The sequence below is a fragment of the Lissotriton vulgaris genome, unplaced genomic scaffold (assembly GCF_964263255.1).
Source record: "Lissotriton vulgaris unplaced genomic scaffold, aLisVul1.2 SCAFFOLD_1095, whole genome shotgun sequence".
In the NCBI taxonomy this organism is placed as follows: domain Eukaryota; kingdom Metazoa; phylum Chordata; class Amphibia; order Caudata; family Salamandridae; genus Lissotriton; species Lissotriton vulgaris.
In genome coordinates this window covers 639,988-658,745 of record NW_028246328.1, presented here as the reverse complement: position 1 = coordinate 658,745, position 18,758 = coordinate 639,988, and the positions used below count along the sequence as shown (strand labels likewise).

Genomic DNA, 18,758 nt, shown 5'->3' with positions numbered 1-18,758 from the left:
TGCTATTTATATTTTTAATCGTTTTTTAACTGACAGTCTTAAGATGAGTTTTGACTCTTGTACACTATTGTATCTAATTTTCTGTCTTTTATGATGAATAATCGAAATAAAGACTTTTTGAATTGAATTGACCTAGACTCCTTTGTAGAAAGCTCTCAGTGTATCAAGTACATGATTTATTGGTTTTACAAAAAGAAAACTCTCACTTTAGGAGTAAAACCAAAAAGTTTGTTGTGCAACCGTGTGAAAAATGGCAGCCACTCACCAAACTTTAGGTGCTTTTAGAGGAGCTCCTGTTGCTCCTATGAAGACACAGGGATGGCCAGGTTGGTGGAGATCGCTAAATATGGTGCATGGTAGGCCAACGGGGTAGTGGAGGTTGTTACGTCTGTTCCTCTGGCAGACCGTGGACCATCTGTCAAACTATAAATGAGCGGGACATTCTTCAAATGTAACTCAAATAGAAAAATCACTAAAGAAAGGCGGGTTGGATTTAGGGCACTCTATCAAAAATGCAAGAAAGCGTTACACCAGCCAAACCAACGGCCCACCCACCATCCTTGTTTAGAGTTGGACAGATTGTCAGCCTTTCATCGGAAATCCCATTGAGTCTGTTGATGGAAAACTTCTTCCGATGAAGAAAGGGCTCGAAGAAAAGCCATCAGACATTATTAGATAAAGCAGTGCTATATAACAACCTTAAAAAAAAAAGACAATTTTGTATTTGCCAAATTCATGTTTAAATCCCTGTGGTATTTTTATGGATTATTAACAAGAGGACTGCCAAGATACAGACATATTTTAGCTTTCCTAAATAAATCAGGTATTGATTGGGTACAAAAAGACTGAATTAACCCCTTCGATGCTCATGACGAGCTCAGCTCGTCATGAGGTACACCTCTTGTACGCTCGTGACGAGCTGAGCTTGTCATGAATAATGGGGAAAATCAAATGTCAGCACAGGAGGGGAATTACTGCAGCAATGATGGTGTTAAGTTCCCAAAACAGCTGTGAATCCCAGATTTCAGTATTACAGGTAGCACTTCTCTCTTCATTAACAAAGAAGGAGACGAATTACCATCTCAAGCAAAGAACCGCCTCTCACTCTGAGAGAAGGCACACTGGCGAGAATAGTCCCCTCTGATACCACCTGCACCAGACTCCCAGCTGAAAGCAGTCATGCTATCGAGATTTGACCCCTCTATTACCAAATAAACTAGGCTTCTTGCTGGCATCACAAATTATATTTAAAGTTTAGGGAATAAATCACATCTAAGATCGCCTTATATACACTCAGCAGTCAAATACCATGAATTCAAATACATTTGTTGTTTTATTACGTCTAAAAACATACATTTCTTATTAACATGTAACATCTAGCCATCATTGTGTACATTTCATAGCATCATGATTGTTCTTGCTGTATCATAATTTAGTTCATGTTAATGTTAAAGTAAATCCTGGTACACACCTCTGTAGTGTGGTTTTTAAAGGCTCTTGGATGTCCATACATGGGTGGTGTTTGGTTATGTATCATTAATACAGATCTCTAAATTATTGGATTTCAAATGTATTATGCGACTAATGGAAGTATAAACCCCTTGTTCCTGAATATAAATTCTCCAGTTTAGAACTTGTTGCTGTTAACGTGAAACTAAAGCGAGTTTGACCCTGGAGCAAACCCCTGTAGTGTGTTATGTATAAGGATTGGAGTGCTGAAGAGCAGTCTTGTTTGATGTTCCTCCCTGGCTGGGGGGTGAGGGTTTTTCCCCCGTGTGTGTTTGCTGGTGGCTCCGGAGGGTTGCGGAATGACTAAAATTACTTCCACATTCACTGCACTGGAATGGCTTTTCCCCAGTGTGTGTTCGCTGATGTGATTGGAGATGTGATAACAGACTGAATCTCTTTATACATTCACTGCACTGGAATGGCTTTTCTCCAGTGTGTGTTCGCTGATGTGATTTGAGGTGTGATAACCGACTGAATCTCTTTATACATTCACTGCACTGGAATGGCTTTTCTCCTGTGTGTGTTCGCTGAAGACTCCTGAGTGTTGAGGAATCACTAAAACTACTTCCACATTCACTGCACTTGAATGGTTTTTCCCCTGTGTGTGTTCGTTTATGTACTTGGAGGTCTAATAACTGACTGAAGTTCTTCACACATTCATTGCAATGGTATGATTTTTCCCCTGTGTGTGTTCGCTGATTATCTTTTAGGAGTGCTAATGGACTAAAGTTCTTCACACATTCATTGCAATTGCACGTTGCTTTTCCTGTGTGTATTTGCTGATGGCGCTTTAGTAGCGATGACAAACTAAAGCTCTTGCTGCATGTGTATGATTTTTCTTTCTTGGTTAGTGTCTCTGGGTCGGGTTTATAATTGTCTGCATCCCATGACTGCGTTTCCTGAGGAGCTAACATGGTTGATAAAGCACTTGTGTTATTCTAACATTCCCGGTGTGTGTGTGGTATTTTGGGATGGTTGATTTCAGAAATGCAAGACTCGCCAGCTACATATATTATTATTTTGGCAAGTAAAGCTTCTTTGTAGGTGGGTATGTCTTTAGATTGCAAAATAGTTTTGTGTGTTAAGGGTAAAGATTAGTCTTCCTTCTGGTCGATGCAAATTAGCACAGTCTGTTGTAGATCAAAGACCCTCTCTTTCTATTACCCTTCAGTTGTCTGGCTCCACTCCCTTGTGCTTTTCTCGTGCTCATGTGGTTTGGCCAGAAAGAGTTTATAATACACCTAGCACGCTGAATGGTGGTCTGCCATCATTACAGGAAGCAGAGCAATGCTGTATCCACCTCATACCGAACATGTGATCAAAGCTGGTGGTGGAGGCCCGTTTAAACAGGAGGTGGTTTGTCAGTGTTGTTGCCTTAATTTTCTAGAGGTCATTTCTTAGTCCTGTTGCGTGCATCCACTGATATGCTCTTGACTGCTTCTTCCAGGATCCACCAGGTTATGTTCAGGGTCCTCAGTCTCGGACTGTGCAGATCTTTTCCTGAATATTGGAGCCCATTTTTTTTACCACTTTTTTCAGAATTGCACGATTACTGTCATTATTCACGATCTTTTGTGCATTCAAGGCTGGTTTCCTATTGGATGTAAAGAGATTTAAAATCACTAAATGGAAATGTAAGAGAATGTGAATACACAATATTTAACTAGTTGTATACGATATTTCTTCTGTACCATTTATGAAAGTTACCAAGAGATAATTCACCATACACAGATATTTAACTAAATCTTCCATTGAACAGGTCACTCTTACTTACTACAGAAAAGTAGGTGATTTTCCAGTGTTCACAGAGTAACTTAGTACAGAAAGAGCACACATGGAGTGCCCACTCACCAGAGGTACAGCTTTAGGAAGATGCAACATGGGCAAGATTTTATTTAAACAAGAAGGGATTGTGGAAAAAGAGATGGATCAGGATGTGCTGCTGTCACTTCAGTCTCAGGAAGTGTATAACAACGGTAACCCTTTCAAGAACCATATCACAAACAAAACTCTCCAGGAAGTATATAATAAAGGTAACGCTCCAGGAAGTATATAAGAAATGTAGCTCCATTCACTCTCTTCTTGACAATACTTTCCTGTTCACAGTGGAGCAGCTGAAGTTCCAACTCCTGTCTTTACTTTTCTGTTTGTTAAGTCATCTTTGCCACTTTCCTGGGGTTGGTTCAAGCATTTGTGGGAAGATTGCAGCATTGATTATAGAGATTCCATCACAACCTGTAATATACCTGCGATATCTCTGCTGCCAATACGTGTCTGCTTTTTGTCTTTTTCTACCTTACCATGGCATCTGACTTAATGTCTTCTGTTTGGTGCCAGCATGCTACTCTGTGGGTGGATGGAGCGTTGGCAGAGTGGTATAAGATGTCAGTTCCAGGTGTGTGCAGCATTTACACCTTTGGGCATTTCTTGAAATCAGCGTCACCTTACTCCCTGTTTATCGCCTTCCATACTCTCTTACGTCTGCGTACTCGCTCCACAGGGTTCACTCACAGCTAAAGCAGAGGAGAGACTCGATGCACACTGCAGACATCAGGTAATGATCTGATAGACAAACGGCCATGCTTGGCAGTACCAGGATCCCAAGCGTCATTAAAGAGGCTCGCCAGGGACATACAAACGGAGGAAGTGCACAGGTAGCTACTAATGAGGTACAAACAGAGGAGGTGAACATGTAGGTACATGCTCCTTTTTGGGTCTGTTTCAGACCTTTACTGGGCTGGGTATTGGTGTGCACTATATCTTATTCCTGCGGCTGATAGAGGCACTTACTGCATGGGTGTTACCACTTTGACCCTTTCCAAGAAGAGAGCAGAGCCTTAGATAGCGCAACACCTGGAGACTGCCTGCCTTGAGGGGACGGTGAGGGTCCGGTGTGAACAATATCAGCAAGGGACATAAATGGATCCAATGAAACACAGCCGCAGAGAGGCGAAATCGTCAGGCTAGATAGAGAAGAGCCGGGTCTTCCACTGTTTCCGAATCAGTAAGTGATGTTGACTCTTTTAAAGGTTAGGAGGCATAATATTCCATCGGGTCGGAGCTAAGACATGGAAGGAGCAACCTCCAGTTCTGACTCTGCTGTGACGAGGGATGAGGGCCTTGTTTAGATTGGCAGAGCGTAGTGTTCTGGAGGGCATGTAAAATTGCATCCAGGCAGCTAGGCTGGGTTCTCCTTGCTTGCATGGATTTTGTGGGAGATGGATAGGGCTTTGAACTTTGAAAGCTTTCCAAAAGGTAGCCAATAGAACTTGCTCAAAAGTAGGGAAGCAGAGCGTAATCGGTTCAGAACAGATTTCTTTGAGCCCAAATAGAGATATTTGCAATAGTCCAGGAGCAAAATGACAAGGGATTGTACAATCAGTTGGCAGGATTGCCAGGAAAAGTATCCTATAATTGGCTTGAGGTTCCTTAGGGTGCCAAAACAGTTCCCCTGCTAGAATCTTGACTTCGGTTTCAAAGGATGAAGAGCTATCCATCCATACCCCAAGGTTTTCTGCCACCACTTTATGTTCGACGGGTACATAGTATTTCTGGACATCATTGATCACTCCAAAGATGGGTATGTCTGCCGAGCAGGAGTTAGGTTTTAAACAGTTGTTGTGCATCCATGCCACCACCGCTGTTAGACAGTTTCTATATTTGAAACAACCGCTGGTCAACTCTGCTGACAGGGAAATAATTAGCTGAGTGTCATCTGCATCCAACACTGGTGAGATTCCAATGGAATTAACTACCTTAACGTTAGGGTTAGGGACAGGGCAGTCATCTAATCTAGTTGTTTCTCCAACTAAGGGGGGTGTAACAAAACTGTATGGGGTTTTTCTTCCAGAATTACCGGCAGTCCCTGTACCAACCCCCGAACATTCCTAGCCTGCCTCTACATTTACTGGGAAACCAACTGACGCTTCCTTCTTAAATGGTAAATGAAAACGAGGCCATGCGACACTGCCCTCCAAGTGTCCTGCCAAGAAGATCAGAAAGGTTCCATGCCAGCGAGTTCCACATGTATGAATGGCCAGCAACTTTCAGAGACTACATTTCCCTCATATTGGTGTGATCTTCTGATAACTTTAGACAACTTTTGCAACCATTCTTTGCCCATTTCGATTCTACAGATAGCACCTACGGTCATCCCCTCTGATGTCTGAAAGTCATAATTTGTGTTTTAATTGTGAAAACATGATCCTTGGTCGTGAGTTAGTTAAATCACCCTCTACTTCTATTGGTCATCCTTGTGTTTAAAATCAGTGGCCCCCAGCAGGGATCCTACAGGTCCAGACCATGTAGATTTGGTCCCTAGGTGTTGCCCACCGCAGGTGCCCATATAAGACTCTATGGGTAAGGGGCAATCACACGACTTATCAAGACCACAGGTTAAGGTGAATCCCCTGTCTACTCAGGCCCACAGCAGACCAAATCAACAATACATGGACTTCCGTCCGGCAGCTTGTCACTATGTTCAAGTTTTAGTTAACGTGCCTTTACTGCGTCCCAATCTTAGAAAATCTTCACTTCAGCTGATGGCCAAGGCTCGACACTGGATGACTCAAAACTCTAATCAAGGTCATCTCATCCAAAATCATTTGATAATGGCCACAAGAATTCAGTGAATTTGATCTGGTGTAAAATTAACCAATAATGGCTGGTTGTTTTAATCTTTGATAATGAATGGCTTGTGAGAGACCTATCAGGGAGTTTACCTGTTGCCCCTTCACTCCATTCTCAGATGTATGCAGTCTTGTTGGGCTTTTTTTATAGGTCCGCACCAGAACATAGCTCGACCTTACTCAATCAGGGCCTTTCTTTAATGAGAACTGGTCATAAGCCTGCCCAGATGGCTTTTGATGCCCTTGCCCTGTCAAATAGGTAGTCATTGTTGGAAGATATGGAGGCATGTGATTGACTGATCTTTCCACTAACTTATCCAAAAAAGGGGGGAGAAGAAGGGTACATCTAGGTTCAACCTCCTAAGTTTTAAAGTATAGTACAGAAATCCACATATGGTGGATCGTGGGAACCTAGCCAGTGAGAAAAATTACAGGTTATCCCCACACTTTGGGTTTCCCTTAACAGAAAAGAAAATTTATTTTCTTGAGTCCCCTCACTCACCCAGGGTATTGTTGTTGAGGATACGGTGGAGGTCCATAGAAGAAGGGTGGGTTATGAAAAGGGGGTTGGTAGGCTGGCCAGCCATATCCTCCATGGCCTCTATTCTGCATTCTACCTTTGAAGTTTGGGCGACCCCTTGGGTTCTTCCGTCCCCCTGTGCTGTTATCCGAATCGTTGGAGCTGGTTTCTAAACCATCTGTGTCCGTGTTATATCCTGGGTTCCTCCCTGTGAGCTGGTAGTCATCTCTGGTGTATGCGTAGGCCTTCTCGTGACTGAAGTTTTTCCATCTTTTTTTATTTTTGATATTTTGTATCTTTGAGTGATAGTTCAAACTCGGTCATTGTTTCCAACAGAGTCTACTGGCCCCTCCACCCTGGCAGACCATGGTGCATATCATTGCTAACAAAAAAGTATGTCTCTTTCCCAAAATAACCGGGAATAAAAATAAATGTTATATGTTGCATGTTATGTCAGTCAATGTAAGTGTACAGTCAAAACAAGTGCATGGAAGATATGCTTTTAACAGAATCCTTTGAACAGGAACACCAGGAACAGACACAGACGGAATGCAATCCACGGTTTGCGATTATATTTTCTTTATTTTAGGAGCACAAGAAGGAACACACACTATTGCTTTGTTTATATTATATAGGCACTAACCTCACTATTGTCAAAATAACGTGGCCTGCCCTGTAGGACAGGCAAAATGTATTAACCTACAAACTATTTTTCTCTCCCTATCACAGATACTGCGGGTACAACGTTAACCGTATGTATAATTAATAGACACACACTAGGTGTGTTTTGTACTTATTTAAAGTAATTTTTGGTTCATTTACAGGAGTGGCATACAAAGGGCTGGCCCCCATGTTGTCCTGAAGAAGGGGTGTAGGGGACACCTTGAAACACAGCGACAGGATATTAGGGACCATGACCATATAAGTTATACTTCCTTTGTCTAACCCCCTTTTTTAACATACCAACTAGAAGCAGGAATAAATAATTGAGCTCACTAACTAGGTATTTTTAAATAGCACTAATCACCACTCCAGCATACACTGCATCAGGAAAGTTTGAGCTATTGGTCTTGTAAATGACACATTTTTTATTTATGTGTTGGTTTTGAAAATAGCAAAATGAATAGCTTTGTCATTTACAATGCCAATACTTTTATCTTTTGCAAATGTGACGCCTATAGCATTTGTAATGCAACATGTTTTGTATTTACGTGACTTAGATGTATTGATATTACAAATAACAATGGCTTTTAATTTTTTTAAATAATTAATACTTAAAGAAAAGTTATCGTAATTTATAATGGCAATAGCTTAAACTTTTGTCAATAACTTTTGTGAAGATTATGTTCAGTGTATTTTATTGTGACGAAAATCCAAGAACAGAAGTGAAATATTAACATCTTTTTGTGACATTTGTAATAAAGCTTGAAACATTGAGAGAACATATTTGAACCAGTTGTTGTTGAATGGTTTCACAGATTGATACTGTGGTAGCGCTGAGTGATGCTGTGGTGTGATGTTGTGGCATTCAGTGATGCTGTGGTAGCGCATAGTGATGTGGTGTGCCCCTGAGTGATGCTGTGGTGGTGCCATAGATAGAGTGAGGGCGATAGATAGATAGAGTGAGGGCGATAGATAGAGTGAGGGGGATAGATAGATAGAGTGAGGGCGATAGATAGATAGAGTGAGGGCGATAGATAGATAGAGTGAGGGCGATAGATAGAGTGAGGGCGATAGATAGAGTGAGGGCGATAAATAGAGTGAGGGCGATAGATAGATAGAGTGAGGGCGATAGATAGAGTGAGGGCGATAGATAACGTGAGGGCGATAGAGTGAGGGCGATAGATAAAGTGAGGGCGATAGATAGATGTGTGTGTGTAGTTGTGTGTGTGGTTGTGTGTGTGGTTGGGTGTGTGTATGGTTGTGTGTGTGTGAGGTTGTATGTGTGGTTGTATATGTGTGGTTGGGTGTGGTTGGGTGTGTGTTTGGTTGTGTTTGTGGTTGAGTGTGTGGTTGAGTGTGTAGTTGTGTGCGGTTGTGTGTGTGGTTGTGTGTGTGTGGTTGTATGTGTGTGTGTGTCTGTGGTTGTGTGTGTGGGGTTGTGTGTGTGGTTGTGTCTGTGGTTGTGTGTGTGTGTTTGTCTGTGTGTTTGTGTGGTTGTGTGTGTGGTTGTATGCGTGTGGTTGTATGCGTGTGGTTGTATGTGTGTGGTTGTATGTGTGTGGTTGTGTGTGTGTGGTTACAGAAGGATGTATGTGGACGAGAGCAGTACATCAGCACAGGAGAAGAGAACAGGGAGTTAGAGAAGGAGGCGGTGGAAGGGAACAGCGGATCAGCACGGGAGAAGAGAACAGGGAGTTGGAGAAGGGGGCGGCGTGGAAGAGAGCAGCAGATCAGCATGGGAGAACAGAACAGGGAGTTAAAGAAGGAGGCGGGTGGAAGAGAGCAGCAGATCAGCACAGGATAAGAGAAGAGAACAGGGAGTTAAAGAAGGTGGTGTGGTGGAAGAGAGCAGCAGATCAGCACAGGAAAGAGACAAGGGAGTTAAAGAAGAAGGCGGTGGAAGAGAGCAGCAGATCAGCACACGAGAAAAGAACATGGAGTTAAAGAAGGAGGCGGGGTGGAAGAGAGCAGCAGATCGGCACAGGAGAAGAGAACAGGGAGTTAGAGAAAGAGGCGGATCGGAGAGAACAGCAGATTAGCATAGGAGAAGAGAACATGGAGTTAAAGAAGGAGGCGGGGTGGAAGAGAGCAGCAGATCGGCGCAGGAGAAGAGAACAGGGAGTTAGAGAAAGAGGCGGATCGAAGAGAACAGCAGATTAGCGTAGGAGAAGAGAACATGGAGTTAAAGAAGGAGGTGGGGTGGAAGAGATCAGCAGATCAGCACAGGAGAAGAGAACAGGGAGTTAGAGAAGGAGGTGGATGGAAGATAGCAGAAAGATCATCACAGGAGAAGAGAACCTGGGAGTTAGAGAATGAGGCGGGAGGAAGTCAACTGCAGATCAGCACAGGTGAAGAGAACATGGAGTTAAGGAAGGAAGTGGGTGGAAGAGAGCAGCAGATCAGCATAAGAGAAGAGAAGAGAGCAGGGAGTTAAACAAGGAGGTGGGGTGGATGAGAGCAGCAGATCAGTACAGCAAAGGAGAACAGGGAGTTAAAGAAGGAGGCGGGTGGAAGAGAGCAGCAGATTAGCACAGGAGAAGAGAACAGAGAGTTAAAGAAGAAGGCGGCGTGGAAGAGAGCAGCAGATCAGCATGGGAGAACAGAACAGGGAGTTAAAGAAGGAGGCGGGTGGAAGAGAGCAGCAGATCAGCACAGGATAAGAGAAGGGAACAGGGAGTTAAAGAAGGTGGTGTGGTGGAAGAGAGCAGCAGATCAGCACAGGAAAGAGACAAGGGAGTTAAAGAAGAAGGCGGTGGAAGAGAGCAGCAGATCAGCACACGAGAAAAGAACATGGAGTTAAAGAAGGAGGCGGGGTGGAAGAGAGCAGCAGATCGGCACAGGAGAAGAGAACAGGGAGTTAGAGAAAGAGGCGGATCGGAGAGAACAGCAGATTAGCATAGGAGAAGAGAACATGGAGTTAAAGAAGGAGGCGGGGTGGAAGAGAGCAGCAGATCGGCGCAGGAGAAGAGAACAGGGAGTTAGAGAAAGAGGCGGATCGAAGAGAACAGCAGATTAGCGTAGGAGAAGAGAACATGGAGTTAAAGAAGGAGGTGGGGTGGAAGAGATCAGCAGATCAGCACAGGAGAAGAGAACAGGGAGTTAGAGAAGGAGGTGGATGGAAGATAGCAGAAAGATCATCACAGGAGAAGAGAACCTGGGAGTTAGAGAATGAGGCGGGAGGAAGTCAACTGCAGATCAGCACAGGTGAAGAGAACATGGAGTTAAGGAAGGAAGTGGGTGGAAGAGAGCAGCAGATCAGCATAAGAGAAGAGAAGAGAGCAGGGAGTTAAACAAGGAGGTGGGGTGGATGAGAGCAGCAGATCAGTACAGCAAAGGAGAACAGGGAGTTAAAGAAGGAGGCGGGTGGAAGAGAGCAGCAGATTAGCACAGGAGAAGAGAACAGAGAGTTAAAGAAGAAGGCGGCGTGGAAGAGAGCAGCAGATCAGCACAGGAGAAGAGAAGAGAACAGGGAGCTAGAGAAGAAGGCGGGTGGAAGAGAGCAGCAGATCAGCTCGGGAGAAGAGAAGTGAACATGGAGTTAAAGAAGGAGGCGGGTGGAAGAGAGCAGCAGACCAGCACAGGAGAAGAGAAGAGAACAGGGAGTTAGAGAAAGAGGTGAGAGGAAGAGAACAGCAGATTAGCACGGGAGAAGAAAACAGGGAGTGAAAGAAGGAGGCGGGTGGGAGAGAGCAGCAGATCAGCACAGGAGAAGGGAAGAGAACAGGGAGTTCAAGAAGGAGGCGGTTGGAAGAGAACAGCAGATCAGCACAGGAAAAGAGAAGAGAACAGGGAGTTAGAAAGGAAGCAGGGTGGAAGAGAGCAGCAGATCAGCACAGGAGAAGAGAAGAGAACAGGGAGTTTGAGAAGGAGGTGGGTGGAAGAGAAGGAGGCCAATAGATAGAGGGAGGGAGGGTGATAGAGGGAGGGCGATAGATAGAGGGAGGGCGATAGAGTGAGGGCGATAGATATATAGATAGATAGATAGATAGATAGATAGATAGATAGATAGATAGATAGATAGATAGATAGATAGAGGGCGATAGATAGAGGGAGGGTGATAGATAGAGGGCGATAGATAGAGGGAGGGTGATAGATAGAGGGCGATAGATAGAGGGAGGGCGATAGATAGATAGAGTGAGGGAGGGTGATAGATAGAGGGAGGGAGGGAGGGCGAAAGATAGAGGGAGGGAGGGAGATAGATAGAGTGAGTGAGGGCGGTAGAATGAGTGAGGGTGGTAGAGTGAGTGAGGGCGGTGGAGTGAGTGAGGGCGGTCGAGTGAGTGAGGGTGGTAGAGTGAGTGAGGGTGGTAGAGTGAGTAATGGCGGTAGAGTGAGGGCGGTAGAGTGAGGGTGGTAGAGCGAGTCAGGGCGGTAGAGTGACTCAGGGTGGTAGAGTGAGTCAGGGCGGTAGAGTGAGTCAGGGCGGTAGAGTGAGTCAGGGCGGTAGAGTGAGTCAGGGCAGTAGAGTGAGGGCAGTAGAGTGAGTGATGGCGGTAGAGTGAGTTAGGGCGGTAGAGTGAGTGAGGGCGGTAGAGTGAGTGAGGGCGGTAGAGTGAGGGCGGCAGAGTGAGTGAGGGTGGTAGAGTGAGTGAGGGCGGTCGAGTGAGTGAGGGTGGTAGAGTGAGTGAGGGCGGTAGAGTGAGTAATGGCGGTAGAGTGAGGGCGGTAGAGTGAGGGCGGTAGAGCGAGTCAGGGCGGTAGAGTGAGTCAGGGTGGTAGAGTGAGTCAGGGCGGTAGAGTGAGTCAGGGCGGTAGAGTGAGTCAGGGCGGTAGAGTGAGTCAGGGCGGTAGAGTGAGTCAGGGCAGTAGAGTGAGGGCGGTAGAGTGAGTGATGGCGGTAGAGTGAGTTAGGGCGGTAGAGTGAGTGAGGGCGGTAGAGTGAGTGAGGGCGGTAGAGTGAGGGTGGTAGAGTGAGTGAGGGTGGTAGAGTGAGTGAGGGCGGTAGAGTGGTAGGGTGAGGGCGGTACAGTGAGGGCGATAGATAGATAGAGGGAGGGCGATAGATAGATAGAGGGCGATAGATAAATAGAGGGAGGGAGGGCGATAGATAGATAGAGTGAGGGAGCAACATTGATTGTGGGTGAACACGCACATGGACAAAAGAGAGAGCACAACGTGGAATGGGGAGAAGCAAACCGGAAAGAAAGCAATGTAGGGGATAGAAAAGACACACAAGGACAAGCACAACACCGAAGGGGTGGAGACAGTGCCATCTTAACGCATGGGCACCCTGGGCAGTTGGCCGGGGGGCTGGTGAGCATAAGGGCACCATGCACTCATTTTGCATTAAACATTTTCATTCCTGTGTGTGTGGTTGTTTAGGCAGGGCCCAGTGCCCTACTTTGCCTGGGGGCCTATAATGCTGTTAAGACGGCCCTGGTTAAGAGAGAAGCACACACATAAGAGCAACTTGGATCACAGTGGAGAGGCGAAGAGAAGTACATGAAGGAGAGGCGAGGAAGGTATATGCACTCATGGAGTACTTAACCCAAAAAAAAAAGACTGCCTGAAAAGTAAGCATTGGAAAGACGCACGTAAAGAGGCCAGCCTTCAGGAGGGAGATACACAAGAAGAGGAAGTAAACGACACACAACCAGTCTTCGGAGCAGGGTTGACACTCTTCATCAGTCGCTCCATTAAAAGCATTCCATGTACTGCAATGAACACTACGTTTTCATATTCCCACCGCACAGCAATCAATCTGTAGACACATGAATTTTATGCTAATATGAATCTTCCCAGTGAGCTCTCACAGCTGCATCCTTCTCAACATTCACATGTGGATTTCCATGAAATAGGCCGACGGGTCAATACATAGCTATAGACAAGTCTACTGGATACAAAGATGCTTTGTTTCATGTAAGGGGAAGCTACTCAAGAATAAACAAACTTCAATGAAAACAAAAGAGTAAGGATTTGAAAAGAGCAATAGAGAGGCCTTTTGAATGAAAGGAGGGCAGTGGTGAGGGTGGTAGTAGTGAGGGAGACCTACCAAAAAGGTGATATAAGCGCCTTAGTGTTGGTGCACCATATCAGGCGCTATAAGATGAACATGAACGGTTCGCTCACTTCTGAATGAACTCCATGACTTGAAGGGATCAGTGGATGAGCTTTTGCCTACATGTTCGAATTCTGATAAGGCAGTCAATTTAGCATTTGTTAATGGAGCTATTAATAAGCATTAATACATCCGATAATATAAAAGTGAAAAAGCGCCAATAGCACAGGTACAGAAAGAAACAAATGTTATGTTTTTAGAAGGTGCGCCAAACTAAATGAGCTATAATTACTATCACAAACACACAAAGTGCAGCAGGTGCGCAGACTCACTGAGCTATTATTGGATTTGTAACCTGTAACCTGTGGATTACACACAAGCGCACACACCTGTTGCAAGTGCACAAATTTGCCGAGTTGTCCTATACGTGATCTACACTGACATACAGATCTCTACAGCCAGCACATCAACCCAGTGAGCTGTCTGCCGTAGGCCTGCATAAAACCTAGCTACTTAGTTTTGGGTGTTTAACTTTCAGGAGAGGATGGAGAAGAATGCCTTTGTGTCCCACCTTGTCCCACCTGTTCTTCAGGAAGCCAAATGCAGATTTTAGAAAATCATGAATGAATATGCAGTTATTAAAACAATAACGCAGACTTTAGTTGGAACCATGTCTCGGCGGGGTTGAACTTCCCTTCTTTGCGTATATCCACAACATAAGAGATATGCACACACACACACAAATAAATGAGCGGAATGCAGGCAGCATTTCACACACACATTTGTGAGAGAGATGGACACATAGTTATGTTTGCGAGAGGGTTAGAGAGGAATTCATTTTCAAAGACAGAAATATATGAGAAGGATGGCTGGTCTATCAGAAGGAGGACAGCGACACCCAGAGGAAGTCGGACGAGGTACATAAATGCATACAAGACAACACAGACATCTGTGGGACAGAGAGACCAATGGGTGAGGTGAAGGAAGGCACAGTAACTGAAGAGAGACAGCAACAGCCAGACTGGAAATCGGGAATGGACCAACAAACAAAGAGGGAGAAGAAAAGGACAGAGACAAAACACACACACACACGCACATGAAACCGAGACATGTAAAGACAGAGAAAGAGCGATGAAGAGATGAAGCAGTAAACAGGCAGAGAGATGTGCTGAAGTGACGCAAAGACACAGGGGAGAAGAAGAGCACAGAGAGGAGGTGCAGAGATAGGAGGAGCGAGGGGGGGGGGACAGCAGTGCACATACAGATGCATGCAGGAGAGAGAGATGGCAAGAATGAGTACACGACCAGGCAGATGAACAGATGGAGAGGAGGAGAGAGGCCGAGAGAGACACAGACCGAGAAGGAAAGAGACAATAACTGAAAAGGGGGATGGAAACATGCACAGACGAAAATGTGGATGAATAAAAGCAAGAGGGAGAAACTCCCATATGGGGTGGTGGGTTGTAATGAGGAGACAGAGTGTGAGAGGGGGAGGGGGGAAAGAGGGGCAATACAGCGGGGTAGAGAGAAAATGGAGGTGATCGAAAAAAAAAAAGAAAGAGAGAGCGCGAAAGGTGGATGAAGAAGGGGACAAGGAGCCCAGAGACAGGGAGATGGTGTGATTGTTAGAGGAGTGACAGGCAGATGGAAAGAGACGCAGGATAAGGAGACGGGTGAGAGGGACAGCAAGAGGCAGAGAGCAACGTGACAGATGTCGGGTGCGATAGAGAGTGAATGTGTGTGTATGGGAATGTGGGCGAGAGAGAGTCAGAGAGAGACAGAGAACCATCGAGCGCTTTGGACGTAAGGCCCACTGCACTCTTGTGCACACGTCACCAGAGCCCTCCAGTTGTCACAGCACGGCCAATGCAGCTGCACTCTCCCCTCACCACATCGACATACATCTTGAAAGCCTTCTGATAAAGTTACAGGTGACCACAAGCGTGCACATCACGCGTGCACATCACTGCACTACAACTTTTCCCCCCAAGAGATGCATCTATACAGACTGGTGATGGACACCCACCCACTCCGCCGAGAGGAAACGTCTTCAGCACAGCCAGACAAACACACAGCGCACTACAAAATAAGGAACGCCATTGGATGGATTTCACAACTCACATGGACCATTATGAACCACTAGAAAACTAGGAATTCATCCAATCTCTACGACCCAAGCAACTGTTCATAACCCATCAACGGTCATCCCGTAACTTAGTGAAAAGGGCGCAAGACCAAGGAAGTGCTAAGAATACAAGTCACAAGAAGAGGATGCTAAACAAACGCTGTCAACGTAACACAACTCCTAGCAAAACCATGATAGAAGGAATGGGCTACAGAAAGGAGAGAAGGCACACGCAGGAATCAGGGAAAGAGGGAGAGAAACATGGGCGCAAAATAAGGCAGCGAGAGATACAGCACACAAACAAACAAGCACAGTGAGGGGAACTGGAGAATGTAAACACAGAAGCAAAGAGAGCGAATGAGAGGAAGATAAAGAATTGAAGTGGGAATGAGAAAGGTGCGAGCGCCACTAGTCGGGTTGCGATTGTGAATATGATTACAGTGCGAAGCTCGGCTCATGGCGGACCGGCTGACACGGCTGCAGGATGCAGTGAACTCGCTTGCAGATCCGTTTTGTAATGCAATTGGAGTGCTACAGCAGTGCGCACCACCTGCTGCATTCACCAACATTCAGACAGCGATTAATAAAGACCAACCCCCTAATCCAACGGAAGAGTATGCACAGCTTTTTGCAGCACTGATTGCCCGAACAGCCAAGGATATTGATGCTTTGATCGATTCTCTGCCAAGTGAAGAATCAACAGCTGCTTTGCAGGCCGCAAGCTTGTACCAGCTCGAGGAGGAGGACCACGAGGCAGCATCGCGCCTTGAAGAGGTGGTTTATCGCGGTGACCTGCTGCTGGAAAAGATACAGAGCGCCCTGGCCGACATAGCACAGTCACAGTTGAAAACTCGAAGTGGACTACAAACTCAGCCTGTTCCCGAGTCCTAGCAGCAGGGGGCAGCACCGGACCATACAAGTCAACCTAACGCTGATAATTGTCACTCGTCCAAGCTAATGCGTACGGTGTACTGGTACATCTTGCATTTGGTCAGGTTTGATCTATGTTTTGTATATTCTGTAGAACGGGAACGAATACTTCTGTGCTCGAGTGTGTACTTTTATCTTCGACCTTTCAATTAGCCCTTTAAAATCTGCATTTACAAGTCATTTGCAAGAGACCTTGAAACATGAATATACATACTGGTTGTGTGTTCGTTGTCCAGTTACAGAGGTGGATTTCATTGTAAAAAAAATTACGTTGAAAAGGTCAAAGGAGAGGGAATGGGGAGAGGGTGGGAGGGATGAGAGAGAAGACACCGGCAGGGGGGGGGAGGCAAATGGTGGGGGCCTGAAGCAGTGGAGTGGGAGAGGTGAGGGGGGAGTCACAGGGAGATTAAGGGACAGAAGGCAAGCGGCCGTGAGGTGCAGGCGGGGGGCAGGGAGCAGAGCCTTTGAAGAGCGAGTGAAGTGAATAATTAGGGGAGGAGAACTGGCAGGCTGATAGGCAGAAAGCTCAGGCAAGCTCGTGCACGAGGCGTGCACTTCCCAAAATCCTCTGGGGAGAGCCCTTGGCCTTAAGAAATGGTTTGAATGCATTAGGGCTCTTTTCCTATTCCTGCGGAATAGGAAAGGACGAGCCCTAAAAAAGCAGTGACTGGAGGGAGGGAGGGAAGGCACTGACAAGCTAATGCGTCCACTGACAACAGAGTAGGTGAAAAAGCACGCAAGCATGGGGGCTGCTGACGTCTCCCAGAGGAGCAGCACTCAGAAGGGGCCCATGGAGGACCCCAGGAGAACAGGAGGACGCAGCTGTAACCTGGACAAGCAGCAAAACAATACGAGATACAAAGAAAAAATACTCCCAGACCCAGAGGGGTTGGAAGCAGACGAGCACAAACACCCACAAAGGCGAATGGAACCGAGCAGGTCACGTCTCGTCGGGGGTATGTTGAAGCGCTATATACACGTAATTTAAACACGCGCATCTATTGGGGAGTAGTGGGTGGACTAAGTAGCACAAAAACAAAAATATAATCTAAAGCAAAAGACAACAGGCTATGACGAATAGAAAGGCAACGCTGTTTGGGCTGCAGCGCCAACAGACATCGACTGAAGGAAAACAAGTAGAACAATGAGTGCGCAAATAAGTGAACCAACAAAGGAAAACTCGCAAGTGGCCAAGAAGTGTATGGGCAATCGAACGGAGAGTCGGTAAGCAAATAATCCAATGGTATGGCTGACTGAAAAACAAAGAAAGAAGGACTTAAGGAGAAGTCAAGCCACCACGATGCAGACTGTCGAAAGGAAGAAACAAGAAAGAGTTCAGAACGCAAAGGCAGAGGACAGCTCGGGTTACAAGGTGCCTTTGAAGATCAGGCAGCGCTGGGAGGGGGGCTGGGCAACCATGCCAGCATTCCGATTCACGAGCAGATGGTCCTGTTTATGACCTGCGGAGCGCGTGAAGTGGTTGCTGGCAAATGGAATCAGAGCGGCCACGGAAGGCTGCTGACAATGAGACAAAACCCTTCACCTCACAATACCCACAGAGAGGGAGATAACGATTCGGTAATTTGGTTGATGTAAAGTAAAGTTAAACTATTATGTAAAATCAGTCAAGAAATGGAAAAACGGTGCCCATGTGACTTGGAGCCATCTGCAACACCTCCTGAACACAGCCCCTTAGCCTCCAGCCCTCCGAGATAATGATCATGCGTTTTAATTTGGTCCCATTCGTCCCTCGAAAATAAGCGCATCGTCATTTCAAGTATATTACTAATTAAATCACACAAGTACTGATGCAACAGGCAGTCAATAGGCTGTCAGTGAGTCATGCCCTCAAAGGGACCGATGCCGCGGAAGGAAAAGGCAGTAACCGGGGGTAAATAACGCCTAAAAAATTTAGATCTCTGAAAGTACATAGTTTAAGTGCTTACATGTCTTGTGTTTCAGTTAAATTAATGTGGCACAAACAGAGATGAGACGTTCAGCACGCTATTGCAGCTTCGTTAAACTACGTGCTTGGGAGCTGAGCAAAAGATTGTTTGTAACTCCGGTGGGATGCTGGTTTGCTTTTTACTAGGCAGAGCTTCAGTTTTTAAGCTGTGGGTGTTAGAAACAAAGAATGTTATTTGCAGAACAGCTAGGGATAGAACATCAGACGGAAGGCACCAAGTAACAAAAACAATAGAAAAGAAACAAAACAAGCAGCAATATCGAGAGGTGGTGGGGGCAGGGTGAAGGAGAGCGAGGGATAGAGAGGAGGCGGGGCGGGGAGCAGAGCCGGGGAAGTAAATGCGAGGCATGGCCTGCGGCCATGAATAAGTGACGGTGGGGGCGGGGAGAGAGGAACAGATGGCTGTGGGAAGGCTCGTG

At 45.9% G+C, this 18,758-nt stretch overlaps 1 protein-coding gene and 1 pseudogene across 1 annotated transcript in view; one reads left to right on the top strand and one right to left on the bottom strand.

The window, feature by feature from the left end:
• Nucleotides 1-1,320: 1,320 nt before the first annotated feature.
• The window catches only part of LOC147665990 (uncharacterized), a 52,507-nt gene continuing 35,069 nt past the window's right edge, over nucleotides 1,321-18,758 (bottom strand). The window contains exon 2 of the mRNA XM_086949347.1: nucleotides 1,321-3,103. Coding sequence (XP_086805473.1) covers nucleotides 1,695-2,423 — 729 coding nt within the window. The 5' untranslated portion in view covers nucleotides 2,424-3,103 and the 3' untranslated portion in view covers nucleotides 1,321-1,694. The remainder of the gene's footprint in view (nucleotides 3,104-18,758) is intronic.
• Nucleotides 15,900-16,378, top strand: LOC147665991 (mediator of RNA polymerase II transcription subunit 21 pseudogene; annotated as a pseudogene).